General features: G+C 44.1%; 2 protein-coding genes across 3 annotated transcripts; one reads left to right on the top strand and one right to left on the bottom strand.

Annotated features, from left to right (window-relative positions):
- The first annotated feature begins 553 nt into the window (after positions 1–553).
- Positions 554–8,046, top strand: KDELR3 (KDEL endoplasmic reticulum protein retention receptor 3). Its single transcript, XM_051785062.1, has 5 exons — positions 554–1,108; positions 2,070–2,170; positions 2,690–2,848; positions 3,157–3,409; positions 6,262–8,046. The coding sequence occupies exons 1-5, from the start codon at positions 1,018–1,020 to the stop codon at positions 6,300–6,302; spliced, it is 645 nt and encodes a 214-aa protein (XP_051641022.1). The 5' UTR covers positions 554–1,017; the 3' UTR covers positions 6,303–8,046.
- Positions 7,079–26,301, bottom strand: DDX17 (DEAD-box helicase 17). Of its 2 annotated transcripts, none has more exons than XM_051785054.1 (13): positions 26,110–26,301; positions 22,125–22,275; positions 20,243–20,342; positions 19,972–20,105; positions 19,264–19,329; positions 18,833–18,974; positions 16,935–17,095; positions 16,674–16,846; positions 16,266–16,376; positions 15,746–15,807; positions 15,309–15,368; positions 10,872–11,111; positions 7,079–10,207 (listed from the first exon to the last, which is right to left on the bottom strand). In XM_051785054.1, the coding sequence occupies exons 1-13, from the start codon at positions 26,151–26,153 to the stop codon at positions 9,684–9,686; spliced, it is 1,968 nt and encodes a 655-aa protein (XP_051641014.1). In that variant the 5' UTR covers positions 26,154–26,301; the 3' UTR covers positions 7,079–9,683. The 2 variants fall into 2 exon arrangements, with proteins under 2 accessions (XP_051641014.1, XP_051641015.1); XM_051785055.1 differs by lacking the exon at positions 26,110–26,301 and adding an exon at positions 24,839–24,862.
- Between the last annotated feature and the right edge of the window lie 1,189 nt (positions 26,302–27,490).

Genomic DNA, 27,490 nt, shown 5'->3' with positions numbered 1-27,490 from the left:
TGTGAAATCTACAAAACCAGCAGTGCCCATGTGCTCCTTTCACTCACCGCATAAACTACGTTGTTTGTAACACACTTGCAGGCTTCCAAGATTAATATTTTCAGTGAAGTTTGTTTCAAACCAGCTCTTGGGAGGATCTTTTCTTTCCTCCTGGGCTGGGGTCTGGGATCCACGCTGCTCCAGATGGGAAACCCGAAGGCAGGGTTGCCTGGTGGGGCAGTCACCAGGGAATGCCTGTGCATGAACTGCTGTGGAAGAGCCGCAATGGTTTGGTAATTCGAATCTCTCCTGACTTCTTTTGCTCCAGGAGACAAAGTGGAGCACTGGGGAGAAGGTGTCGGGAGGTGGGATGGGGCCAGCAAGGGCAGAGGGCAGAAGGCTGCTGGCTGGGAGCAGGACAGAGGTTAATGCACCATGGTGAACTTCCCTGGGAAGCCTGGCCCCGCAGGAGGGTGTGTCCTCAAGGCCAGAGGATGGGAATCCCATTCCCTCTGCCTTTTCCCCTCTAACCATACTTCCGTATGTAACTTGAGACAAGTTGGGGAAGAAAAAAGAGGAAAGAAAAAAAAGAAAAAGGGAAAAGTAGCGCAGTTATTCCCGCCTCTGCCTCCTCCTCTCTCTCCTCCCCGGCCAGCCAGGAGCCACGTCACCGTCACCCAGCGCTGGCTTCAGGGCTGCTCAGCCTGGGGCTCTCCAGGGGACAAACCCCAACTTTCAGCCTAAAGCAGGGAGAAGAAGGCCCTAGCCTGGGAGAGGGAAAATACACCTTGGTGGAAAAGTAATTAAGGGAGACATCCAGCCTGGAAGGGGAAAGACACCCACAACCAGGGGAGAGAAGAGCCTGAACTTTGCTCCACAAGAAGGGAGGGCTCTGTGCTCAGGGAAAAAGGAAAGTTGAGCCGGAGGAGACTGTTCACTCAGTTGAGGCTCAGGGAAGAAAAACTCCCTGCCCTCGCCCTCCCTGACTGCGGAAAGTGCCACACTCCCTTCGCCCCAGAGGAGCCCCCCACCAGCATCATGAACATCTTCCGCATCCTGGGGGATATCTCCCACTTGCTGGCCATCATTATTCTCCTCCTGAAGATCCTGAAGTCCAAGTCCTGTGCCGGTGAGTGCTTCCATGCCCCAGGGAAGGAGGGTGATCTTTCTTGGAGGGCAGCTTGATGAAGGGTGCAAGCAAAATGGGTGCTGGAAAGACTAGTGATAGCCCATACAAACTGGAAGCCCTCCCCACTGGGCTCTCGCAGGGAAGTCACCCTCCTCCTCTGGAAGGTGTCCCTGCCAGAAGGAGAGCGCTGTGTTGGAAGGATGTGATGTGGCAAGGCACAGAGCCTCGGGCAGGTGTTGGTCTTGGGGTGGTGAAGTGAAGGGGAGGGCAGCAAGGCCAGAGGGAGGTGGAAAATGAGAGTAAGAAGTTGTGGCAGCACCAACACCAACAACCTGGAGAGAAAGCTGTTTTAAGTTGGAGGTCCTGCCAGTGGTGGACAGGTGCCAGAGGCTGCCCCATCCTGGGGAAAGGAAATTAGGACAACAGCTTCCTGCAGGAGGATTTTGCTGAGTTCATAGTTTTCCCAGCAATAGATTTTGGGGCTGGGCTGCTGGAGCTGTGACCATTATCACTGGTAGAGAAATGGGTGGGCCTGACTGCATCTCCCAGCCAGCAGTGACCAAGCTCCATCAGCATCCCTGGGCTGGTCCCACAGCTCTTCCCTCCTATGTCAGATGTCACATCACACAATCCCTGGTGAGGTGGGCAACAAAGGAGGAAAGGAGGGAGAAGAAAGGCCTTTTGATGACAGTAAGGACCGAATTGGCCAAAGCAGTGGACATGCCCACTGGGCACCAGTCCCTACAGGCATGGCTCAGCAGGAGCCTGCCTTGTTACTTGGGGGTCTCTGGCCAGTCCTGGGGTAGGTCTAGAGCTACATCAGCACCTGCACACCAGACCTGGCTCAAAAAACAACATGCATATATACAAATGCTTCCAAAGAGGGCATAAGGGGAAACTACCACCCTATGGGTCCTTTCCTTCATCTGCTTTACCTTCCTTTTGTCTCCCTGCCACACAGGAATCTCTGGGAAGAGTCAGATTCTTTTTGCCCTTGTCTTCACAACCCGCTATCTGGACCTGTTCACAAACTTCATCTCTGTCTATAACACTGTGATGAAGGTAAGGAAAGGGCAGTGCAGCAGAAGAGGTTCCCCTCAGCTCGCTGTGGTTTTTCAAGGAGGTGAGGGTACACGGTCACTAAGTGAGGTTTTTCAGCCAGGAAGTGTGGGTAGAGATGCTTCCTTTGGTGTCACTGGCCCTCCATTGAAAAAAAAAAACACCTCACCAGAGCCAGTGAGTGAGCTGAGTCACATTTAGTACCACTAAAACTAGAATGAGATGCTGTGAACCAAGCCTGGATGTCCTTGCACAGCAGGAATGCTAACAGAAGGCTGCTACCAAGCCAACCTCTTCACACAGAGCCCCAGAGGGACTCAAACATGTGTGATCCTCATGGTGGAGCAAGCTTTACTTGACCACTGGAGTATCTCCAGCAGAAGTTAATCCATAAACCAGCACAGGAAAATCATTCACCACTATCTGACCCTGGCATGGCCACACCAGAACCAGGTTTACAGACCTTTGGCAAAGACGTCCTCTAAGCATGGAAGGTCTTGCCATCTCCCTTCTCTCCCCCAGGTCATTTTTTTGATATGTGCCTACGTCACCGTGTACATGATCTACGTGAAATTCCGGAAAACATTTGACAGTGAGAACGACTCTTTTCGCCTCGAGTTCCTGCTGGTCCCTGTCACAGGCCTGTCATTTCTGGAGAACCACAGCTTCACCCCCTTGGAGGTAAGGAAAAACTGAATCAGGAAGAGGGAGGGGAAGCAGCAGCCTGACACCAGGCGGCAGAGGGAGAAGCATGTTGAATAACTGAGATTTTTAACAGTAAAAGCAGGCAGGAAAGGCAAAGTTGGCAGGCCTTGAAGATGCTCAGTGCTGTCTCCTCTCAGTCCCAGCACAGCAGGCTCTTTTCCCCCAAGTTCAGCAGCACTACTCATGCCACTTACACATCAGTGCTTTGCCAAAGGAAAAGCTTTGGGCCTTAACACATATTAACCAGCACCGACTCCCCACCGCCTTCGTTTTGCACCTCACAGATACTTTGGACCTTCTCCATCTACCTGGAGTCCGTGGCTATCCTTCCTCAGCTCTTCATGATCAGCAAGACAGGGGAAGCAGAGACCATCACGACGCACTACCTTTTCTTCCTGGGCCTCTACCGTGCTCTCTACATTGCCAACTGGGTCTGGCGCTACCACACAGAGAATTTCTATGACCAGATCGCTGTAGTCTCTGGGGTGGTACAAACCATCTTCTACTGCGACTTCTTCTATCTATACGTCACCAAAGGTAGGTAAATAGGTTGGTATAAATCTAAAATGTTTATTCAGCACTCTTGCAATGCACAGTGGAGCTGCAGCTTGCCATGGCTTCATTCTTCGCCGTATTTGTGATGCATATTGTGCACCTGAAGTCCAGTTTAAAAAAACCATTTGTTGAATGCAAGTGGGCATGACTGCTCACAAAGCTCTAAAGCGCGTGTGAAACACAGCAGAAATTAAACCAGAGCTAAGCCTAGTTTAACCCCACCTTGGGAAGTTAACAACTGAGGTACATTTAAATTCTACATTCATTCTGAAAGATTATGAATCACGCAAAAAAAAAAAAAACTTTCAGGAGGAAAAAATAGCTGCAGGCAGACAATGTACCTGAGAAGGCAACTGCAGACATATGGAGATATTATTAAGCCTACTTTTCCTTTGATGGGAAAGATGTAACATTGTCAAGAACTAATTCTGTAGGAAGATGGGCATCTGCACAGAAGAGACACTTTCCAAAATCAGATGCCCCTTCCATTTCAGTGCTGTGTTTGGTAAATGGCTACATACCAGAGCTAACAAGTGCACCGAGGGCATAAATCCTGGTAGAACACACTGTGGTTTGCCAAGGCTGAAAACACCTTTAAAACACCTTTCTGTTGAGGAGGACAGAATTAGATGAAATTGCCTGAGTGGACAACCATTTTCTAGTCTGCCAAAAGCAATAGTGATGGCCCATGTTTGATGTTTCAAGGGATGGATTTTTGGTAGCTTCATGCACTGTACCTGCTGACAGAGAGGTGACAGGAGCACTGAGCAGGTGGCTGGCCTTGGCAGATTAAGACTTCCTTCTGTCATTCAATATTTCTGTAGCCAGAAAATGACTTTGTAAAACTGCCATCAAGGTGCTCCACGTCAATTCCTTTTTTTTTTTCCTTTTCAAAACTAATTCCCATTTTAGCTTTGCTCCATTCATGTGTCCTGTATTTTGTGAGAAATCGATACCCTTTGTAGCTGTGATGGTGGAACAAAAGGGGGAAAAAACACAACTGCTGGCTTTCAGTCTCACACCGCTAGTGACAGAGCTGCAAAATTTAGATGATACAGGAGGCAGAAGAAAAAACATTTGTCCCTGGAACATCACAGCAGGAAGAGAATTGCTTTTTTTCCCCTCTTTTCTTTTACACAAATGTTCTGGATCATGGGAGAGAAACAGGGTCTGAAGATATGCAAATGCTTTGCAGTCATTTATGAGAGCCAGCAATATTATAGCAGGTTGCATCTCTTTTACATTCTTTCAAAAACCCCAACTTTTCAAAACATTTCTAACACTGAAGAACTCAGACAAAAGGGCAGTAATGCTGAAGAAAAGAAAAAAAAGCAAAAATGTGTTATATAAAGAAATGTATTAAATAAGACTTCAGAGCCTATACCAAAGCATTGCGAAGGGATTTTTATAGAATGCTACTTCTTTTTATCTTGTTTTCAAAACTAGATGAGCTCCTTTCTGTTTAACACAAGGACATGAAAGATATCCCAAGGAAGCTTTCAGCTCCTCAAAGCTTGTGTTTCACCCAATGGCTGGGGTTGGAAGCAGACAGGGGAAGGAGAGGGGGAATCATCTAATCCATGCCCCCACTCACAGCACATTATTCAAAGTCCTGTCCAGTCAGGTTTTGACTATCTACAGGATGCAGCCTCTCCCGGCAACCTGTGCCGGTGTCTGACCACCCTCTGTAAGATGTTATTTTCTGATATTTAAGTGGAATTTCCCACTGCCCCACGTTCCGTCACTGGGCACCACTCAGCGGAGTCTGGGTCTGCCTCCTTTTTTGTTCCATCAGGCATTTGTACACATGGGTGACATCCCCCTTTGCCTTCTCAAGGCTGAACAGTCTCAGCTCGCAGCCTGTGCTCATACGTCAGATGCTCCTGTGGTCCTTTGTGACTTGCCCCAGTATGCCCTGGGAGCCCAGAGATGAACCCACCACCCCAACTGTGGCCTCCCCGAGGCTGAGTAGAGAGGAAGGACCCCCACACTGGCCCTGCAGCTCCAGAGGCCATTTGCTTCTTTGCCACAAGGGCACATCGGCGGCTTGCGTTCAACTTGGCATCCACCAGCACACAACAGGGCCTTTTCTGCCAAGCCCCCTTCCAGCTGGGCAGGCCCCAGCACCTACTGGTGCCTGGGGTTGTTCCACCCCAGGGGCAGGACATCCATTTGTATTCACTGACCCTCACGAGTTCCCCCCAGCCCATTTCTCCAGCCTGGCACAGTCCCTGTGGCCCCACCTGGTGCATCAGGCACTCACTACCCTCTGTGGTCCATTGTCAGCACATTACTGCCCTTCCCTCTGGCACCCAACAGAGACAGGCCCCAGCACCCACCCCCAGGGTGCACCCCCATACCAGGCCGACAGCCACCATGCCCTGCCAACCACCACGCATCCAGGGCGGCTGCTGCTCCATGCACCCCACCAGAGGCATCCCTGCCATCCCAAGTTTCAGATCAAACAGGGTGGGGCAGGCTTAGGAGGGGCTGGCCACAGACCATTTATTCAGGCCATGGTCTATATCAAAAGGGGAAAGCACTAAGGATAGCACATCATTAGAAAAAAAGTTAAAAGGGTCCACATGGGAGAGCAAGTAACCATGGAAAAGGAAACAGGAACCTTTTCCTTTAGCATAAAGGATAATAGCTAGCTTGTGGAGTCTGCCCTCTTAGCAGCAATTTTGTAGTGGTTGTCTCCCATTTGCAGTTTGCAAACCTGGCATCCCACTACCCCATGCTCTACACAGCAATTTAGAAAAAATAAAATTGTTGAAACAATAAAACAGTTGAATTCCCCCAAGTTCATTCATTACCTTTTCTCTTTTGCATAGTCCTAAAAGGAAAGAAGCTAAGTCTCCCCATGCCTGTTTGAAGACATTCCACAACGCAAGACATTCTGAAGACAAAGCTTTTAAGATCACAGCTTTCCTTCCCTGGCCCTTTTTGACTAACGGATGGCTCAGCCAAGTTTCAACCTGGTGACAGGAAGACAAGGCTTGGAAAGCTGAAATGCTTTTCATCCACAAGACTCTTCCCCTCCATTTTTTTATTTCTTCTCACTTGAATTTGGTGCTAGTCTAAGTAGTGCTGGCCAATACCAAAGTAGTGCAAATTATTCTCTCCTGGCTCTTCCCAGCACCTACCTCCAGAACACACCTCTACCTTGAACGTGCGGCAGCAGAAGGAGTATAAGGGAATTTTTAACTCCCTTTAGTCCTTTGGCAAGTCCCTGTGGTGAAGGGACCACGGTACTATTAAGTCTGATAGCACAGACAAAAGCCGCTGACCTATTTCACAGGTGGCCACATCTGACACAGCAGATGCTACAAACTGTTATTTTAACTCTGTATGAACTAACACCCTCTTCAAAATAAAGTCTGCCTGACCCTCTCTCTATTCAGGTCCCGTAACATTCAAGAAAAACACATTCCCTTTGAATGATATGAATCTTCCAGTTCCACAAGTATTCAAACATCCTCCCCACTCACTCACTTTCAGTTCCTCATATCCTACAGATGGGGACAATTTCAATTAAAATTCAGTGGGTTGCCAAGAGGTGTTTCCATCTCCTTGAATTTGACTTTAAGAACTGGGAAGAACAGGGGCAAAGACGGCTTTACATTTCATAAATAAAGACAAAGTTCACAGTTTATTGACAACAGTGTTTTTATTTATACCTACAAAAGAAAACAAGATGGTATCAAAAGGACAATTTACAAACTAAGAATAGTAACATAGCTCTTAGTATCCTGTGCCTGAACACCACAGATCTATGAATCTCTCAATTCAAGTCTTTATTAATACAACAGGAATGTGTTCAGAGACCAGCAGGTGTGTGAAACAAGATGCTGATCCCACACAAAGCCACTAACCCTTCCATTGTTCAGAGAAGTCCAAACAGTAAATTGCTTCAGGAAGTGGGAGGGGAGGAGACACCCAACTCATCTGACACTCCCACAAACTTTTTACAGATTGAAAACAATGCAAACAACACTAGAGACTAATGCTTTATCCACAAGGGCCCTCCAGCTGGTATATGGAACAGAGCAGTGAGCACCAGGTGGGACAGGGGCAGCACATGCCACGGTGCATTTATGCACTCAACAGTCTGGTTGACACTCTGAACTGAACCGAGACCCTGGACTTCAGCTGACCTCAATGGCAATAAAGCAAGACTTGGCATCGATGTTTACATGTGCACAAGTCCCCACCAAAAGAAGTGAAAGCTATAACAGACTATAAGGCAGCTTTGGTGGTCCAGAGACCCTTTTTAAAGCCAGTCAGTGAGATGTCCTACTCCTACACTCCTCAAACACATTTCTGCATTCAACTCTCAAATTTAAAACAAAGAAAGGAAAAAGAAAAAAAGCTCTATATTTGCTTGTGAGGGAGGCCAAAGACAAATCAGTCAGCGCCTGGATAAACAAAATGTTTCTGGCTTTCACTTAACACAAGCAAAGGAACTTCCTGCCCATGCACTGGAATTATAAAATGGGATGAAGGAACTGAGGTTCTGGAAGATCTCTCCCTTCTCCCTGTCAGCAACCTACCTGCGTACTGCACCCAAAAAAAAAAAAAAAAAAAAAAAGGCAGCACATTCAACCCCCAAAATTTTACTCTGGTAAGAAATTAAATTTAAAAAGAAATCATTTCTGTATAAGCAAGCTCTTTCCCAGGGCTATAAGAAGTTCCACTCTGCTACAGAAGGAGTGGGCTGCCTTGTTCATCCATATGCAAGAACGCCAACAGAAGAAACCCACAACTCCCTGCATTCTCATAATGCAAAGAGCATGCCTCAAACCAGGAGACGTATCCACTCTTTTGTCACATTATCAGATCAAGAGCAGCCAACTCCTGTTATCATCTACTGTCTCTGAACCGTCTGGTATTAGAAATAACAAGTCAACAACATGCTTTACTAAGGAGGGGAACCCCCCTCACACCCACCTTAGCCTGTAAAATAAACAAGTTTTATTTACGTATTTACTAAAATTTCACTCTTCTCTAACATTTTCTAAAATACTACCTACCTGCAAGAGCTCAGCTCAAAGGGACCAATGGAGCAGGGAAATGCACTCAAAAGCCAAAGAAAGCAATAGTCAGAGCAAGGTACAAAAGAAATAAAGCTTCAGAATCAGGATGCACTAACCAGCTCACTGCTTACCTCATGGAAAGGAGATCCCAGTCAATCTCCTCCTCCTCCTCTCTTCCTCCCCCCCCTTGCCCTCCCCCCCAGCCCACTCTATTCAAGCCTCTTAAATTCAAGTGTGGAAAACTCTGTCACATTTTATTGAGCGTAGTGGCATTCAGAACATTCCCTATGGCAAAAGGGAGGGAGTTTGTGAAGGACAGACGAACAAGATACGTTGTTCATCACTTGTTTAGTTTCTTGGCTCTCAAGTATGACTTCTCTCAATAAACTCAACAACAGGAATTTAAGAGCAGAAACTAATTTAACAATAACCAGGCTCCGCATGAAATAACTTACTTGACTGAGTATTTTAGCAGTGGTACCCACAGCAACTATCAGGTTTTCAGGTATCAAATCCAAGGTAGGTTTGGTCTCAGACACTGGATTTTTAATTCCAACCTCCCTACCGCTGGCTGCCACAGGTATGAGAAGATGGGGCTTCCAGAGCTGTGGAAAATGCCGACAATAAGGCATTACTCTGAACACTGCCAGCTCAGACAAATGAGCAGAGTTTTCCTATAGAAAGTCATCTACGACAAGATTACAAGCAATAATAGTGAGCTACTTAAAAAAAAAATAAGATTAGGAGAAGTGAGCATTGCTCCCTCGCATTTATATTTTAAATGAAGTGCTTTTTGGCTCCCCGACATTTCCCACCTCTCTTGATACTTCCTGAAATTAAGTTAACGTGTTACAGAATAGAAATTTCTTCCTCTCAAAAGCAAGTTTTCACACAAACCTTAGACACCAAGATGATCGACCTGGGACCTATCTGCCTTATACCCATTTCCTTTAGAGAAAATAAAATTTCCAAACTCATCAACATGCAAGATAAAAATAATGAATTTCCAGTCAACTATATATACCTCTTAAAAAAAAAAAAAAAGAAAAAACCAAAGAGGACAGGGTCATTAATGTGGACTGGGGGCCATTTTTGATGGGCTCAAGTGATTTGAATGGTGAATTCTAAGTCTAACCTGCATGAGAGACATCACAATGGGAAAGAAGAGAAAGAAAAGGTTCCTTTAAATGCAAGAGGTCTACACTGGTCACCAAGTGGTCTCATTTGCGGGAGGGGGGCGGGGGCGGGGGAGGGGGTGGGTACTGGTAGGTGGCAGTCTGTCCCATATAGCCCATCACATTAGTGGCAGGGGGCTGCGGAAACTGTTGTGACATGAGCGGCTGTGGCTGCTGGCCCGAGCGCCCCACCATCCCTGCATACTGCTGTTGGGTAGTGCTCTGTGAGGTTCTCCCAGCGGTGGCAGCTGTGGTGCTGGCACCATAGCCACTAGCACTGTACTCTGCAGTGCCATAGCCACTCGTGCCATAGGCAGCTGCTCCATAGCTCCCTTGAGTGTAACCATACTGGCTCTGTGCTGCCCCAAAAGCAGAATTTGGGCTCCCGTAGGCACTGCCATAGGTCTTGTTGGCTCCGTTGGCATAACTGTCAGCACGCTCACGGTCTCTGAAGCCACCTGAGTCTCTCCGGCCCTCTTTCACTCCCCGGAGCCTCCTGTCACACTCTTCCTGGTACATCAGGTTAGGGTTGTTTACTGAACTGCTCGTTCGGTAACGAGAACGACCTCCTGGCGATGGATATATTAAGATTTAGTACCATGAACAAGTCTTAAAAAATGAATTATGGAACAATTGTGCCCCTATTTTTCCCCTTCTACATCCCCAATTTTGCCCACAAGGAGCACATTCTTTTGACTGTAACTTCCCTGCACAGCTGTGCATACGCCTCGTCATTTTGTTCAAAGTGTAAACACAAAGTTCAACGAGGATTCTTTATGCACATGCTTGGAGACAAAGAAATGGAAGGAATTCAGGGCTAACTTGGAAATATAAGGAAACTTCTTATTCCTTCAAGGGATGGGAGCAAAAATAGTCTCAGTCCCCGAAATAAGTCAGTGCATCCCTTTACTCATTTCAATTCTGCATGGGTATCCACATGCATAGTGTTGTGTGTGCTTAGGTAGGAGCCATAAGGAATTACTTACTTCAAATGAAATCAGCCCTGTGATGACCTTATCAGGAGAAAAATAAAATTCTTAAAACAGGGGACTGCCTCTCTGTTGGAACATTATGTAGATATACTACATCTACATAATGTGTTGTGACCTCCAGTACAGAACAGCTTTATTATCTTAAGACTTGCACTTACCACTTCCCTACCCTCTTTTAATCTTCCCTCCCTCAAAAATGGGGAACCTATCCCTGTGCGGCCCTTCACCCATATGCCTTTACCTCCACCACCACCTCCTCCTCCTCTGTGGTCCACAAGCTGCATCAGCTTTGGATTGATGGCTTGATTGGCTTCTTCCAACACTTTGATAAGCTCCCTGGCTTGTTTCAGGTTTCCTGGTGTGAAGAAGGTGTAGGCAGTACCTTTGTTGGTACTACGTGCGGTACGGCCAATACGGTGCACGTAATCTTCGGAGCTGTTCGGATAGTCGTAGTTTATCACAAATTTAACATCTTCCACATCTTGTGAAGTGCCCAGGAGCGAAGCACAGTGAAGGGGTGGGGTTGAGGAAAGGGGAGAAGAAGAGAGGACGTGCCAACGAAAGGTGGGGAGCACGAATGCAGGTGACAGTAATAAGAAAAAAAAAAAGCAAAGTTAGTAATTGCATGGAATAAACACAAGACAGACTCATCCCAAAAGAGCAGAAGACTCAAATTTAAGACTATCAGGAAGAAAGGTCAATGTCCTGAAAGAGAGTCATAATTTTAAAGCAGCTCTGCCCTGCACTCAAAGTTATCCTCCCCAGAATGCATTTCTCTGTCTTCCTGTATCAAAGACACCAGTGTTTGTGAATAAGCTAATTGAATTTTGGGTTTTTCTTTTTAAACACAATCTGTAAAGTGAAAATGTCACCAACAGACAGAGCAAACTAGGGTGGAGGAAGGGCAGAACTGCCATGGTAAAGCTTTTACTCTGTTGGGAGAAGTCTAACAAAAAATAACGGTAATGAGATCACTTACCTTCCACTCGGTAACATGAAATAAAAGGCAATCTTAAAAATATTTACTTTTACAATCCTAATAGAATACAGTGAACTAATTTCCCTAGCCTAAAGCTTAAGACACTCCAATTACATTAGTATTATTCAGTCAACTCATTAAAAATTATGCAGACCTAGAATATCTTAACTCAGCTTTGTAGTTATCACCAGAATGCATTGCACTAACATTTCACTGTGCTGCTCTGTCCAGCTCTGGCAAGCTTGCATAATTTGGACAATCCTGAATTCCGTTAGCAATTTCCTACTTCCAGTGTCAGATGGAAGCAGGAAACAAAATGATCAAAATGGCTTTGTATGCAAAACAGTATTAAAATTTGGGAGATCAGAATTGTGTGCTTTACAGAAGGACAGACTTTGTAAACTTGCGGGACAGAAATCAAGTAAATGTTAGTGTAACGCTTCAGTGAAAGCACCTTAAGTACCAAAAGCACCTATTTACTATAGTGTACAATATTTTCAAATGCAGCTTTACAGTAAATGCCCTAACAGCTCATAAAAAAATATTTAAAATCTGCATTTTAACAAGAATATTCTGAAAATATCCAAGATAAAACACAGATTTTTGTGATTTCCTTTCCCTTTTTTTTTTTTTTTTTTTTTTGGTTTTAAAGAGAGAAACATTCTCTGTTTGTTACCAGACCGATGCACACTCCCTCCTCCTGTGGGAAACCGCTGCAGCCGATCCCGTCTCTTTGCCTTTTATTTTTGGCGGCCTCCTTTCGAAAACTCCGCCCTCTGACACGGGACCACTGGAGCGCGGGGAGCATGCATCAAGGGTCCGTGGCAGCGAGAAGTCCCCACACACGCTCGCTCTGTGAACTGGCTTAGACGCTTCTCTGTAGCCCCATTTGGTTGTGAAGCGCCGGAGAACCTGGGTTCAGGTAAGTTTCAGGTCCTCCAACGCTTTTTGTCCCCTATTTGGGGTTCTTAGGGGCAATTGTCAAAAAAATGAAGATACAAAAATTACATCCAAAGGGTCAGACTGCATCTATTGCCCAGACTGCATCAATTTCAAAGGGGTTGTAGGAAAAATAAAAACATGAGGGTTGTAGTGACAAGAGGGGGACTTTATGTCTGTTTCTTATTACAGCAAAGGGGGGGCTCCTCAGTCTTTGCTGACTCCAAAGTCCTGAATCACACCAAAAAAAGGGAGTGAGAAGGCAGGTTTCACAGGGGGCTGCGCGAGTCTCCAGCTAGGGTCCTTGATGCAACAGTTTTTTTAAAAAAGGAAAGTGGAGTAAAGAGAGGAGTACGTGTGACAGATTGCATCTTCACAGCCAGAGTGTAACTAGACTGACAAGCTCCAGGCTGCATGGTCCTCAGTCAATCCCGTTTTGCACATCCAGTAGTAAGTGACTTCAATTACCAGAGAGGATACAAGGATGTGCTTTCCTAGCAGAAAGCACAGGGAATTGTAGCTACCAATGTAGACAGAACTGACTTGACTGGGGAGGAGCAGGAAGAATGGGAAGGCAGGAAGAGGAAGAGGCAAGGGTGTTTTCCAGACTAGAAAGTGGTCCTGGTAGAGCACGCAGCTCGCTGAAGAAAAGACCAGAGCGCGTACAAGACTCAGCTTCTCCAGTCTAGCATGCTCCAAAGTGTCTGCACACACTCACAATCTTCCTGCACTTTTAGAAGATAATGCAGCAGGATCAAGAATTGAGACTGTAAATCATTTCTGACAGCTACCTGGGAAACATTCCCTTTGTCAGACCATCAGAACACCCTATGGCACAGACAGTCTCCAATTATCAATCGGGACAGACATAAACTAGCAAACATGCTAGTCTAGGTGTTTAGACCATCACTGTAGATGTGCCCCCACCCCTGCACTGAGAATGATCTGCAGCTGATATCAAAGCTTCTGTTAAAGAAAACAAAACAAAACAAATTCAATGTTTTTAGTTTAATAGACTGAACAAAAAAAATAAAGTAAAAAAAAAAAAAAATCAGTGCAGAGAGAGGACCTCACTCCAGGGAATTATCACAAAGAAGTTATTACGGGACTCAGAACTTACCTGGAAGAAGCTTTTTTGAAATCAATGTTCCATTAGGAAGAGGGAAAGCCCTGGTGACTCAGCCAAAAGGCGCGCGCCCCTGTTTTATGTTATTTAGGTAGAAGCCTTCACTTTCCAGGATCTTGGAGGAAGTCGTCCAGAAGTTTGCCAGTTAAGTGACTTATTTTAAGCAGCAAACTCAGGGCCCCAAAACAAGCAGAGATGTTGTTCAGTAACAAGAAACAGACTCTGAGACCTTTCCCCCTTCGCTCAGGTGAAGTGTAGGATGGGAAGTGGGAAGACTGTTTTCTGAAGTGTTATCCAATTGAGTCGTTTTGGGGGGAGTGGTTTGGTTTTTTTTGAGGGGGGTGAGGCTGTTTTAAATGTCTAGGCAAGATGCACAAAGAAGCTACCAGCACATAGCAAGCCTGTTTAAAAAATGCTGCTAGAGAAAGCAGCTCTCTTTCATACAAACTGGTTTCAGGCCTCAGTCCCTTCTCCCAACAGGCCCAAGTTCTAACTGCACAGGTCCAGACATGACCCTAGAGGGCAGAGACTGAAGTCCATATAATCACTTCCTGAGGAAGTGCCGGATGTTTTTTGAGGGGGAAGGGGAAGGAGGGGTGAAGGTTGTGTGAACAAAGGCTGCCAAGTCTAAGTAATGGTCTGCCTGTATTAAAAAGTGACCATATGATGCACAGCACAGCCACCCTGTCAGCATATGAAGAACGCTCAGGTAACTGAGGCTTTTAACAAACTATTCTCCGAGTTAATCTGCAATGATTTGCAGTAATTTTGTCTAAAATTTACTACAGTGAGACATTGATCCCCAAGTAGTTTATCCTCTACCAAACCCAAGGTGGGCAGAGTATTCAATGTCTGTTATTAAAACTCGGAGCGCTTCAGAAGCCATCCTCCTCTTCTGTGGTGGGCATATGTAAAAGGACTGTGCTCAGCTCACCGTGTTTCACAATACAAAAATGCTTATTATAAAAGGGGGCACAACTGATGCATCCAGACAGATCATTTTCATACCACCAGAACAGAGCTGTGCTATTTTGATTCAATTACACGTCTGTTAAAGGCCATATATCATCTCAGTGGTCCTGCCTAGAAGGAACACAGAGGAGGGAAGGTTACATGTCAAGACCAAAGATCTGGAGCAGTGCTTTCTCAGATGTGAATACATCTGCAGGGTAAACATGCATGTACACTGGGGTTGGTATGTTCAAATCTGTGGTGTGTCATACGGGGAGAACGTTAGCTATTTGCTGTCGAAATGCTCTCCCACAACTTTCTACTTGAACTTTATCTGACACGCTCTGAACTGAGAGCAATCCATCCCTACTATCCAGCAACAAAAGCTGGATTTGGGGAAGAAGTGAGTGTGGTGGAAGGGTTGGGTTGCATAATTGGACGTCTCTTCTCCCTCTTGGCGATCGATTGGTCATGCCTAGGCCTTGCTGCAGACCAAAGCCTGTTCATTAGGAGCAGGAAGAGACTTTGAATATGAAAGAAAAAAAAAAGATTAATGTTAAAAAACGTATTTCACATGTGGGGGAAAATCACGCTTTGAATTTTTTTTTTTTTAAAGAAAACATTTTTCAGTCCAAAGAAGAAAAATACGCAGCAGTAGGCAAGAGTGGTCTATGTGTACAAACCTAGCCCACGAGATGCAACGTCGGTAGCAATGAGGATAGGAGCCTTTCCAGAACGAAACTCTGTAAAACAAAGCATTCTATGAAGAAAGATTTTTCAAAAAGATAAAGTTACCTGAACTTGATTTACACTAAATGCTCATTTTCCAGAAGCTAGGTGGGATGGGTCAATCCCAGAAACCCCAGCAAGTCAGGATATAACGCCTCAACTATTTTTCAAAATCCATCTCTCTGGGTTAACAAATTTTCCCATTGTGTTTTGTCAAAACAAACAAAAAAAGGCAAATACAAGTACTGAAATTAAAGAGTACAAAGGCAAAGGAAGTTCTTTTAAATGCATCTATTGGGTCTGGATTTAAAAAAAAAAGACTGGAGAAAAGCATGTCTTGGTAAATTAGGTACAGCAGCCTAAGTTATTCTCCCCTCAGTTATGGACTCACCATTAAGCACCCAATCTCTTTCTGGCTGACTCTTGTCTCCATGGATACACATAGCTGGCCAACTGCCAAACAGAAATGTACATTAGTAGGGACAGAAAGCACAGACATTAAAGGCAACAGGACGCTTTATTTTGTTTAAAATGTAAAACTGTAAGATCTAAGAAATATTTTATTCCCTATCCTCCTCTGGCCTCTATCTACCCAACATGTGCACTGTAAACCCATTACCTACATAAACAACCATCGAAGCCAAATCACATTTCCCATATTGATACACTCCCAAACAGCATATCAGGATTCCAATACACTAACAAACCTGCACTGCTTACAAATACTCTCTCTTGCACTAATGCTTTGATGGACTGGAATCTTCTGGGAAATAATGACTGAATTCAGCCAAGAAAATAATGGACAAGTTGTTCCCAACAATAGCATCATGAACACTTAAGACGTTACTGCTTTTGATTACAATTTCTGTTTCCCACTAGAAAAAAGTGGAGGGAGGGAGGAAGCTAATCACCCATCTCTGCGCATCCTTCGAGTGAGATCATCACATCGCCTCTTTGTCTCCACAAAGATGATAGTCTTGTTTTCCTTCTCTGCCATGATTTCTTCCATCAGTTGTATCAGTCTAAAAGAGACATTGAGAACTAAGATGTATGCCCATATGTACCAGAATACATTGAGGACATACACAACATACATCCACACAGGTCAGTATCACACAGAATTTCAGTTGGTTGTACAATGGTATGGTCAGAATACACACAAAAGATTAGTCAATCACAGGGCTTACTTATTTTGTAACGCTCTAAGGTTAAATAATACTACAAGTACTTTACTATTTGAAACTTTTAGTTGGCTTATAAAGCAATGTGGATTTTTAAATACAACCAGAGAAAGTGAAATGGTAGGAAAATTAGCTTACTTATGGTCTTTCTCACTTTCCATGCATACATCCACTATCTGCAGGATATTGTGGTTGGCACTCAGCTCCAAGTTTCCCACATTGATCTGAACATAGTCCTGCAGGAAGTCCTCAGCAAGCTGGCGCACTTCTTTTGGCCAGGTGGCACTCCACATCAGAGTCTGTCGGTCAGGCTAAGAAAAAAGGAAAACGGATTTATTAAAGGTACTGGGCTTGGAATAGGAAAACAAAGGAGGCTGTGCTTTTACAACGGTCACGCACCCTGATCTGGTCAACGATTTTACGAATTTGGGGCTCAAACCCCATGTCCAACATTCTGTCTGCTTCATCCAGCACCAGGTACGTGCACCGACGAAGGTTGGTCTTTCCAGCCTCAAGGAAGTCAATCAGGCGACCTGGTGTAGCAATGCAGATCTCCACACCTTCAGAATAGAATAGGGAAAAAGAGTAAGGTTCTTCATTTGAATGTCAACTGGTATTTTTAGTCAGAATGAATCACCTTCCAGAGCAAAACTGTTTTCAAAAAAAAAAAGCACCACCCTCATTCGTACCCAAGATTGAGTCATTTCAGTAGAAGCCCTAGTTTCTTTTAATATTTTTTACCATTCTGAAACTACTGTTACAGTGCCATTAGAATAATAAATGCAGTACAGAAGCTAAAAGCTTACTGTCAGAAAAACACCAGTGAAGAGCTGTCCAAAAATCAGAAGTAAAATAAAATTCTACTCAATCCTGGCCCATCTTCATCCAGAATTATGCAGTCTAGAGAGGTGTCTAGAAAAATCAGAGCTAACTCCAGCTAAACTTCCCACGTTAATCAAACATGAAGTGTTCCTCCTGCTCTGTAGGTTAAAGTACTTCCACTTTTTTTTAAAACACGTAAAGCCAAAGCATGGGCTTTAATACTGAGCAATTATGCATCAATAGTGAGAGAAAACCATCCTGCCTGTATTCATGAGCATAAAAAGAGAGTTTAAATATTCATAAACTAATATCCAGTTTGGCAATTCACACATTCCTTAAAAGGAGGGTCTGGTTTCCACCAATTCCCAGATCTTTCAGGTTAGTATTTCAGTGTTACTGAAAGGTCCGCAGAAGGCAAGTTTAGGGAAGTAGGGGGCATGAAAAAGGTTTTCTTCATAAGCAGAACATCTACTTTACAGCACTCCAGAAAGGTGTACAAACACCCAGTAAGCTGATCCTCCCAAGGATTCTTCATGTAACTTTGGACTCTTCCATTAAGATGCTACTTTTGAATTGGAATGCACTACAGTTTTCTCAGAGCTACCCCACAGACTTCTACCATGCATGCCTTTATCCCATCACTGCAGTTTTCAATAATGACTCTGCAAACTGCAGTGGTAAGTGAAATTTTCTGATGTCTTGAATAGATCTGTATATATAAGCTTACCTTGGTAATACTTCTTGCATCTTTTCACATAGTTCTATTACGTTTTTTTAATCTAGTGAAGATGAAAGCCATCATCACATTCCTGCATTTGAAATTTTATGCAACCAGCCCTTGAAATGAGGGCTGGGACACTTCAGCACTACTGTGCTACAATGGTTGCTGTACAACCACAGTTCCTCACCATTCCCAACTCCAGTCTCGTGCTATGTACACAAAGACATTTGCAGAACACTACAGGGTACATGAAGAGAAATAGGGCTTAGCGCTTAAGAACAATTTAAAAAACAAACAATAATTTCAAAAAATCACAACCAGAAAAAGAAACACACCCTCTCCCACCGTGTAAAGAAGTTTCTACATGTTCAGAAGCTAAGTTTGATTACTTGAACAAATCTAGGCAGGAAACTTGAAATATGCCTTATGCAAAATCCTTCCTTAAACTTGGTGGTATTGCATTTCCTCAAAATAAACTGTTCTCTTTCTGGGAAGTTTTCTTTTCCCCTTCCTACATCCTGATGACCTTCACAAGACGAAGTTCAAAGAGAAAACAGAAAGGAAATCTGACATCCAAGGCACTATACAACAAAGAAGAGAACTACCTCATGAACTCTCATCCTAACAGGAGAAAGAGCCAGCCACTCATTCACTCTCACTGCCTTCCAAATAGATTTTGAGAAGAGTTGTATTTTTACAGAGCTTTTACAATATCACTTCCTCTGGAAACTGCAAACACCCACTTTAAAATTACCTCTTTCTAGATCTCTGATCTGGGGACCTTTAGGTGCTCCTCCATATATGCAGGTACTCTTCAGTCTTGAACACTTGCCATAATCATCAGCCACCTGCTGCACTTGCTGGGCCAACTCTCTAGTAGGTGCTAGAACAAGACACTACAAAAGGAATTGATTCAGGATAGTCAAGCTGCATACACATCCCTAACTTAAAACCATAAGCAAAGTTGGACCATCTGCTCTCTATTAGCTAAAGCATTTAAATATCTTTAGAACATGCACAGAATCTCTAGCAATTGCACAGAATTTCAACTGAGTGGGATGTTCACATTGCAATGGTAAACATTCTTCCACTTACTATTCTGATACATCAATTAAATAAAGCACACATCTCATTAACGGTGCCATGCCATACGCACAAAAAGGAAGAGAATCAACAAACACTTACAATTGGGCCATCCCCTCTCTCCAAATATGGCTGGTGGTTGATGTGAACAATTGCAGGCAACAAGTACTGAAACAGAAGAAAACAGTATTACATAATACCTAAAAATCAGGATTCTGCAAAAAAAATATACTTGCATTTATCCAGCAGAATAGAAGATTTTCAAAGCTGCCAACCAACCATATCTGCTTTGACATGAGCACAAAATACAGCTGCTCAGCACCACTGAAAGGGAGGTTCATTTCAATTTGGAGTCTAAGTTAGCCAAACTGAGCAATCTTGGCCCTAACAACTGCTTTTCACAAAGGATAAAAATCCTTTTGAACACTGCAGTTTAAATTAATGTATACCTTGAAGACTTTTAACTTGCCTGGTTAATGAAACACATGTTAAAGAGAACACCCTGTTTTTTAAAGTGCAAGGCAAATATAGACCAAAGAGAAGTAACTAAGCATCCAAAATCGAAGACACACACAAAATACTGTGTGCATAATCTGTGATGTATGTGTTGTGTCACAACAGCCTGTGAATACAACAGGCTAGCTGACCTGAAATTTAAGTCTCCCCCATGATGCAATACAGAAAACTTTAAAAACTTGTAATAATCATCTTACTTCATCCTAGTACTGACAAGCCTAAAAACTACTAACACGTAGGTAATTTCTGCAAAGTAACCAGGAAAGTTAGCTAAATAAAGGAAAGAATACGCACTGCCAGAGTCTTCCCAGAGCCGGTCTGCGCAATGCCCACCATATCACGACCGCTGAGGGCGAGTGGAAAGCCTTGGCACTGAATTGGAGTGGGTTCTGTGAAGTTCTGGTCCATCAAGGCATCCATCACATACTCTTCAGAATTGCAGAAAAGAAAAACATTGTTAAAAGATTACTGAGGTTTTACAAGACCTTTTAGAAAACAGACCCACTAACTGTTTAGGCATGTTCTGAGTAATCCTCATGATGTTAACGAACAGCAAAATACTTACGGGGAAAGCTGCACTGGTGGAAGGCAAACACCGGTTTGGGGCAGCCCTCCATTCCTCGAATTGTTATCTCTTTCTTCCTTCGCAGTTCTTCAACTTCATACTATTTATGTTGGGGGGAAAAAAAAGGAAAATGCCAAATGTCAGCAGGGACTTAAATTGCATAATTCTAACTGCTAAGTCTCTTCACACCTCTGGATAACAGCTTTGTTAGAGAACTGAATTGAAACAGAGATCTAAAAAAACCACTTTCCTTAAGATTTTATTTTAAGACTGAGTTATTGTACAGTTTCTGCTACATTTAGAGGTATGAGCTCTCTAAGAAGCCTAGAAGGACTACTGTCTCTGTCTTCTTATAACCAGCCCTTTTTAATGAAAAGTATATTAACAGATTATTTTTAGGAAATATACTGTTTCCAAAGGCCAGAAACGACCAACAGCTTCAAAAGTGATTACAAACAGAGGATAAGAAACATGTTTTTTGTGGCAATGCTAAGAATTAAACAAACTGAATAGGACCTAATATACAATAAACCAAAGGCAGGACAGTCCTTCTCCTTCAATTAATACATGCCACAGGTGGCCAAATACAGAGTTCTTGCTGGACAACTTGCACCTCAGAAATGTTGCTTGGAACTGTTTCGGAGCCAACACTTATTTCTGTGTGAAAGAAGCCCAGATAGCACCATAATGATAACCCAAGACCTAACAATTTTTCTAAGTAACAGAACTCCTTGTAATACTTCTGAAATGCGTATCCACAGAAGTGTAATTTTAGAATTAGAAAATCTAGACAAAAAAATCCCACTTTATCTTCCAAGCCCAACTGCCCTTTGCAACATGTTTCCACAATTCATGACCTTATTCTAATGCCCATGAGAAATCAATAGAGAGATACACATCAATAACAGGCACTTTTTATTGCCTCGTGTTAAGAACAAATCTCTAAATTTCTAATATAAAAATGCATTACAGACAGAATAAAAGTCCCTAAACTGAAGTCAGGTAGGAAGAAAAGATTACTGTAACTACAGAGTAAACACAAAGTATTGCACCCAGTTTTGAGCCCCCAGTGTAAACAGGATACTGTTTTAACAGGGCATGTCCAATTACATGGGGAAAGCTGGAGGCTGGAGTACAGGTTGTATGAATAAAGACTGGGAGTGCTGGGTTTGTTTAGCTCGGGAAAAAACAGGCTTACAGTGACCTTTAACTGCTACTTTCAACCATTTTCAACCTTCAATTTAACTGCTATTTTCAACCACTTCCGACCAGACGGGTCGCTGTAGAGAAAATGTTGCAGATAATTATTAGGGGGGAAAAAATACCATGAGAAACATTAAGCCCTGAGACAGCCACCCAGAGAGGATATAAATTCTTCCCATCCCCGGGGTTCATACTTAAAGGACAAGGCATTGCTCTAGTCCTGCAGTTTCCCCTGCTCTGAGCAGAGGCTTAGACTAGAGATCTCCCCATGGCCTCTTTCAGTCCAAATTGTTTTTACGATAAAATACTACTTGTAAATATTTCTCATGTATTTCTGCCATTTTTAGTTCATTACTTTATGTCGTCTCAGGGCCTCTCCAATACTGTAACTCCATTTCTTGAAGTCTTGTCTCCACGGACAAATTGCTAGACCGGACAAGCACTATGATGATGAGTTACAAATGACAAAATATAAAATATCTAAGAACAGAAGCATCACCTCTGCTAATGTTAAATACTGAAGGCAACAAGAGCTGGTATCCTACAGAGTACACACATCAAACAAGCCTAATGAAGAGGCAGTTCTATTATATTGTCCCAGACTTCCTAGGACAAGTTTTTCAACTTGCAACATTTTCAGTTGTTGGCAACACGGAACAGACAGAATCTCAGAACTTACTGGGGTGAGCCTGGCCACTTCTGGGTGTTCCACGTAAAAATTCTTCTCAAACTTGGGCAGTTCATTCAAATCCCATTTTTTCTTACGCAAACGTTCTCCCGGATTCCCGAATTTCTTTGGAGGAAGAGGACCCCCGCGACTTGCTCCAAACCTGGGAATGTTAATGTTAGTTATTAAAAAAAATACTTAATATTTAAAAACTATTTCAAAATCACTCTGGAATTTGCAGGTTTCTTAACCATTTTCCATTCTCTTTTCCCCAAGCTGACACATGAGCACAATATTCTAGCAAAAGTCACTTCCCTCAAATCACTGTGATGGTATAAAACTTCTTGAAATAACATAAAACCGCTTTAAATCAGTTCTGAACCCCAAATCATCTTATTGTACATCACCCCTTCAAAGCTTCTGTCTCGAGGACATGGCTGTGGGTACATCTACAGCACTTACATTACCTATACAACTTCAGGTTGTCCTGAAAGTGACAGTGCACTAACAACATGATTAGATCAAAAGGATGAGAAAAATCTCTAATTACAAGTTCCTTCTATCTCTCTCAAGTTAGTTTTATACAAAATAGTTACTTCATTATCTCCCCCTCTATATCTCCTTTCTTATCAAAAAGCATGTCTCAAATGAAAAACAGAGTAAAGAACAGAAACTCCAGCCAAGTCTGCAAGTCCATCTGTAATTCTGGAACCAATGAAATAAAAAATTAAAAATAATTTTTAAAACACAGTCTAACAGGAATAAAAAAAGCCAAAAAAGTACCTGGGGAAAACCACATCCCTCTCATATGTATTTTGACAAAGACTTAAAAGGGTAAGAAGCTCACATTTACAAAAAAATTTCCAACTAGCATAACAATTCAAATGTTATTGGTTTGAGTTTTTTTAATCCAAGTTATTTCATACACTTCAAAAGGTTAAGAACTAACTGTAATGACTGGCTAATGCAATAAGCAAAATGAGCTCATGGTAATAAGTTGTAAGAGTAAATAAAAACCCAGTGGCATGAAATGTTTTTTTTACTGTAAACATCATGAATTATATTTTAAAATTCCACAAAAAAAAAAACCAGTTACACTTTTCTAATAGTATCATACAAACTCAGCAGAAGGTACTTTTCCAAATGTTATCAGGTCAAATTTTGTCCTAAAGCTATAGATTTCTGATAAACATGAATTCATGAGACATGCATATTTGAAACAACTCTTATTTAGACAGCAAATCCAAAGTGTCTGCATCTTTCCCAGGTAGTCCACTAGTAAATAAAAAACTGTTAATGAAACAAACTGAAAGCAACGAAAACCCCAAAGCAACCTTCTTACAGGAATAACTTGTGGGGGAAGGGGAGGAAGAGTTGCTAAAAAATAAACAAGATCTGAATTATCTTAGGTACAAGTCTACCCCCTCAAACATTAAGGGCATTTGTTCTTTAAATCACTTCCCAATGGAAACCACAAATTATAGTGACTAAGAGACCAAGAAAACAGAACTCAAATCGACATTTTAATAGGAAGAAGGGGTTAAATTGTTGAAAAAGGTAAGTATGGTAGATATAATCTAACTTAAAACCTACTAAGTTTTAAAATGCTTGCTCTGTTGCAACTGTGCATTAAGCATCTTCCATTTCTTATAAATATCCCTTATTTGCTAACTGGTCAAAATGGCAACTATTTCTGTATCCAAGTAGTCCCTACAAAACCCACAGTCTCACTGAAGTCCAGTGGAGGTTCAAAGGGTCAGTGAGTTCCCCTATGAAAGGAAACATATGACAGGGCTGATTGCAAGACTGGACACTGGAACAGCTGGTACTGTATTTGTCCCGCAGCTATCCAGAGGGAAAAACCGATGCATTTTGCACTGAAGTCACATAGTTTCAGTTTTCCATTCTTACACACAATATGCCCAGAGACTGTCCTGAAAGACATGAGCCCTACAGCAGCCCTTGAACCTACCTGTTGAGGTTTATCTACTGAACTGGCAGTAACTGACACTTTACATTGACTACAAGTAAAATGAGATTCCAATTTCAAGTAAACTGATTTGAATCCAGGAATATTACCCCGATTTGCCAACATCTCTCTTTAAAGTGTAAATTCCATCTGGCTCAAAACATTCTTCTGACATATTACTGATGCCATCATTTCTGGGACAGAACCGATTAAATTTGATACATTCCAGAGCAAAACATTGTAATTTTTCATCCTAAGTAGTCACCTACAACTCGTTCCTGACAAGAAGAAACCAGAAACTTGTATTTGATTAGCCTACAAAACAACTGGTGATAAACTTTCAAATGGTGTTGAACCAGCACACTGGGTGGCCTGAAATTTTATACAGTTTATTTATGAAGTATGATGGTTATTAGCGGTTACAAATATTTTCACACCTTAAAAGGACATACACAACAAATTGAATTCCAATGCATTAAAACCTCCAGGATAATATGCCAAAAAAAAAAGATTTTTCGTGCAAATGCCCAAAACCTTCACAAAAAAGCATGTAGGCACTCCTTTTACTCATGCAAAGCCCCTGATCAAAGAGAAGCATCCACTATAATCAAAGACTTTACATAAACTGAGGCTACACTAATTTTAAGGCACATCAAGTTTCGTGTCAACGCTTTGGCCAGTATTCTTTTAAGTAACTGTAAATAAATCTGCATACTAAAACTCACTGACTAAACTCCAAAAACAGCTGGGGTCTGACCTATCTCAGACTTGCCAAAGCGCTTACTCCAATGTCCTTGTGTTAAACTGAGCTGGAAATCTCATAGCGGAAAAACACCAGAACCCTCCTCTCTGTGGAGAAAAAAAATGAAAGTATCTTTTAATTTCAGAACGTGAAATGTGGGTGTAAGATAAAGCAATGATATAACTATCTCCCTTCACAGACGACCAGAAACTAAATGTTAAAGTGCATTGCAACATGCAGCAAAATATTCTTTAATCCCTCTGTGGAGAGGGAAAACAAGAAGAGAAGGAAGTGGGGAAAAAAAAAGAAAAAAAAACCGAGAGAAGACTTATTAACTGAGATCTAGTCTGCCATATTAAGAATAACAGAACCCGCATGATACGTTTATTGCTAATCCTTGAGAACCGAGGCCTAACTACTCGTGATCTGAAGGACAGAAAATGCCACTTTCCAAAATTATTTCTAACTTTCTCTTTAAAAAGGCCTGGCACAAATGCCTTATTACTTTCAGCTCTTAAAAAACTCGAGCCTCAATCCAGTTATGTAGTATAATGCCACTGTATTTATTTATCGCTGTCATTCTCAGAAACAAGAAATCACATCAAATCAAACCTGCAAAAGCCTTTTCCAAGCCAAACTTCCCTTAAATAATACATTCAAGATACTAGGGTCTCTACAGTGCCACACGAACAATCCCTGTTGTGCTACATAAGCTTGGCAAGTGTGATCCCCAGTATCGAGGTCCCCCGCATGGCAGCAGTTTCCAATCCCACTTCCTCTCACGATAAGCCTCGGAGCGCAACTGAGAGAGATCTTCCCCCCAATGCCATTTTTCCAGAAAGTCCAGAAGGAGCAATGACAACCCGAAGGGCAGAGGAACCAACCAACCCTGATAGGAACACCAAGACCTTCGTAGCTTGCGGAGGGGGGGCACGGGGGTCGCAGGGCTGGCAGCAAATAATTGGGGGCGGGGGGTTGTGGATGCAGGCCTTAAAATTGCAAGCAAGGCTCACAATTACATACGAACGACAGAAAAGCTAAGTAAAAAATTTTAAAAGCCCACCTCAAAGCCCACCACCCCACGTTGTTGTCAGCTCAGTCTCCAGCTCCCCCCACCCCCCCACGAGAATTCGTGGGGGAAAATCCCAACAAATGGGATTTTCGCTCTCCCAAAACCCCTATTACAGCGCACGCCCCTCTCTCCGGCCTTCCGCCTTCCCCAGGCCCCCAACGCGGTGGTTCAGCTCCCCCCATCGCCTCCCGGCCGTGACGAACCCCCCCCTTACCCGCCGCGGTCTCGGTCGCGGCCCCGGTCCCCGAAGCCTCTCATCGCCCCCGGAGGGGTGGGCGAGAGGCAGCGGAACGCCGGCCGTGGGGACGGCGAGGGGCTGGGGGTACGGGGAGAGGGTCCAGCCAGGGGCGGCTGCGCCTCGGAGGACTCGCTTTGCGCCACCTCGCCTCTTTGGTGGGACACAAAAGGAGAAGAGGTGGTCAGTGGGTCCGAGACCCGCTGGGCGTCAGCGGCCGGGACGGCGGGGCTCTCGGTCGGCTCCAGGGCCCGGGCGGTGTGGAGACACCAGCGTCTTCTTCCTCCGCGCTCCCGGCACAAAATGGCCGCCGCCGCCCCGGCCCGCTCCGCTTACGCTACGGGCGGCGCGGCGCTGCGCAAACCGCGGCGCTCCGAGACGCCTACGCCTATTCACGGAAGCCAGCTACGCACGAAGCGCGCGCGGCGAAACACCGCCCCGCGCAGCAGCAGGCGGGCTACGAAAGGTGCGTGGAGTTCTTCACTTAGAGCCGGTGCTCCGCGTGAGGAAGGCGGGCGGGAGAAGGAGAGAAACGCTATTCCCCAAAGTCTACTGCGCAAGGAGCGCGCTCCGTAACGCCTTCGGCTCGGCAGGCAAAACCTGGGTCGGGCGCACGTTACGTAAGCGGACGGCGTACGCCAGGTGCGTAACTCAGGCCGGCGTAGGGCGGGAAGAGCCCGTGCGCTTGGTGTAACATTCTTTCGCGGAGCGCACAGGCACAGCCGGAGGGCTACGCTGATTGTGCAGCGGGTTTGAAGAATACGACCTGTCGCCTACGCGCTCGCAGGCCCCGCCGAGGTGGCGGCGGGGCTGGGGACACAATGGAGGGACAATAATGGGGCGAGGGGCGGCGGGGCGGGAGCGGCCCCTCAGGCCTCCGTGGCGGCTCTGACGTGTCTAGGTTTTTCCATATTAGATTAGTAGGGGAATCTTGGCGCGGAGCTGGGGCAGGAGCAGAGTGACAGCGGCCATGATGTTTGGTGTCGCCAGAGCACCAGCAGGCCGGGAGAGAACTCCCCAGATCAACCAGGGACTCCTCGCCGAATGAAAGAATAATCCATGAGGCGATTACGTGGCACAGGCCATAAGTTCTTTTGTGCCGTGCCTGTAATATCGCCAAGGGGCAGGTCAGCATGTCCTGGCACCAGGGGCCGTGCTGGGTGGGCGATGGGGTCACAGCAGCCAGACCCAGCCCCGGCTCAAACGGCGGCTGCACTATCACTGGTGCTTACTGGGCCGTCAGGTTATCAAAAACCGGCTGTACTGGCAGAAGAGAAAGTGAGTCCCCTTTAGTTCCAGACCCTTGAATAAAAGTAACAGGCTGGAACAGCACACGAACTACCATTTTAGTTTTATGTGC

This window comes from Manacus candei, unplaced genomic scaffold (assembly GCF_025592945.1).
Source record: "Manacus candei isolate 608988 ecotype Guabito, Panama unplaced genomic scaffold, ASM2559294v1 h1tg000018l, whole genome shotgun sequence".
NCBI lineage: Eukaryota > Metazoa > Chordata > Aves > Passeriformes > Pipridae > Manacus > Manacus candei.
The sequence above is the reverse complement of the archived record's forward strand: the minus strand, read 5'-3'. Positions and strand labels throughout refer to the sequence as shown.

What these genes read in the sequence shown, in the direction of transcription:
- KDELR3 (XM_051785062.1), top strand. Translation starts at nt 1,018, where the DNA reads ATGAACATCTTCCGCATCCTGGGGGATATCTCCCACTTGCTGGCCATC. An exon ending in GAAGTCCAAGTCCTGTGCCG is followed by an intron (nt 1,109 to 2,069) that starts GTGAGTGCTTCC and finishes CCTGCCACACAG; the next exon opens with GAATCTCTGGGAAGAGTCAG. An exon ending in ACAGCTTCACCCCCTTGGAG is followed by an intron (nt 2,849 to 3,156) that starts GTAAGGAAAAAC and finishes TGCACCTCACAG; the next exon opens with ATACTTTGGACCTTCTCCAT.
- DDX17 (XM_051785054.1), bottom strand. Translation starts at nt 26,153, where the DNA reads ATGAGAGGCTTCGGGGACCGGGGCCGCGACCGAGACCGCGGCGG. An exon ending in CCACCAGTGCAGCTTTCCCC is followed by an intron (nt 20,106 to 20,242) that starts GTAAGTATTTTG and finishes GCAATTCTGAAG; the next exon opens with AGTATGTGATGGATGCCTTG. An exon ending in AAATCGTTGACCAGATCAGG is followed by an intron (nt 16,847 to 16,934) that starts GTGCGTGACCGT and finishes CTTTTTTCTTAG; the next exon opens with CCTGACCGACAGACTCTGAT.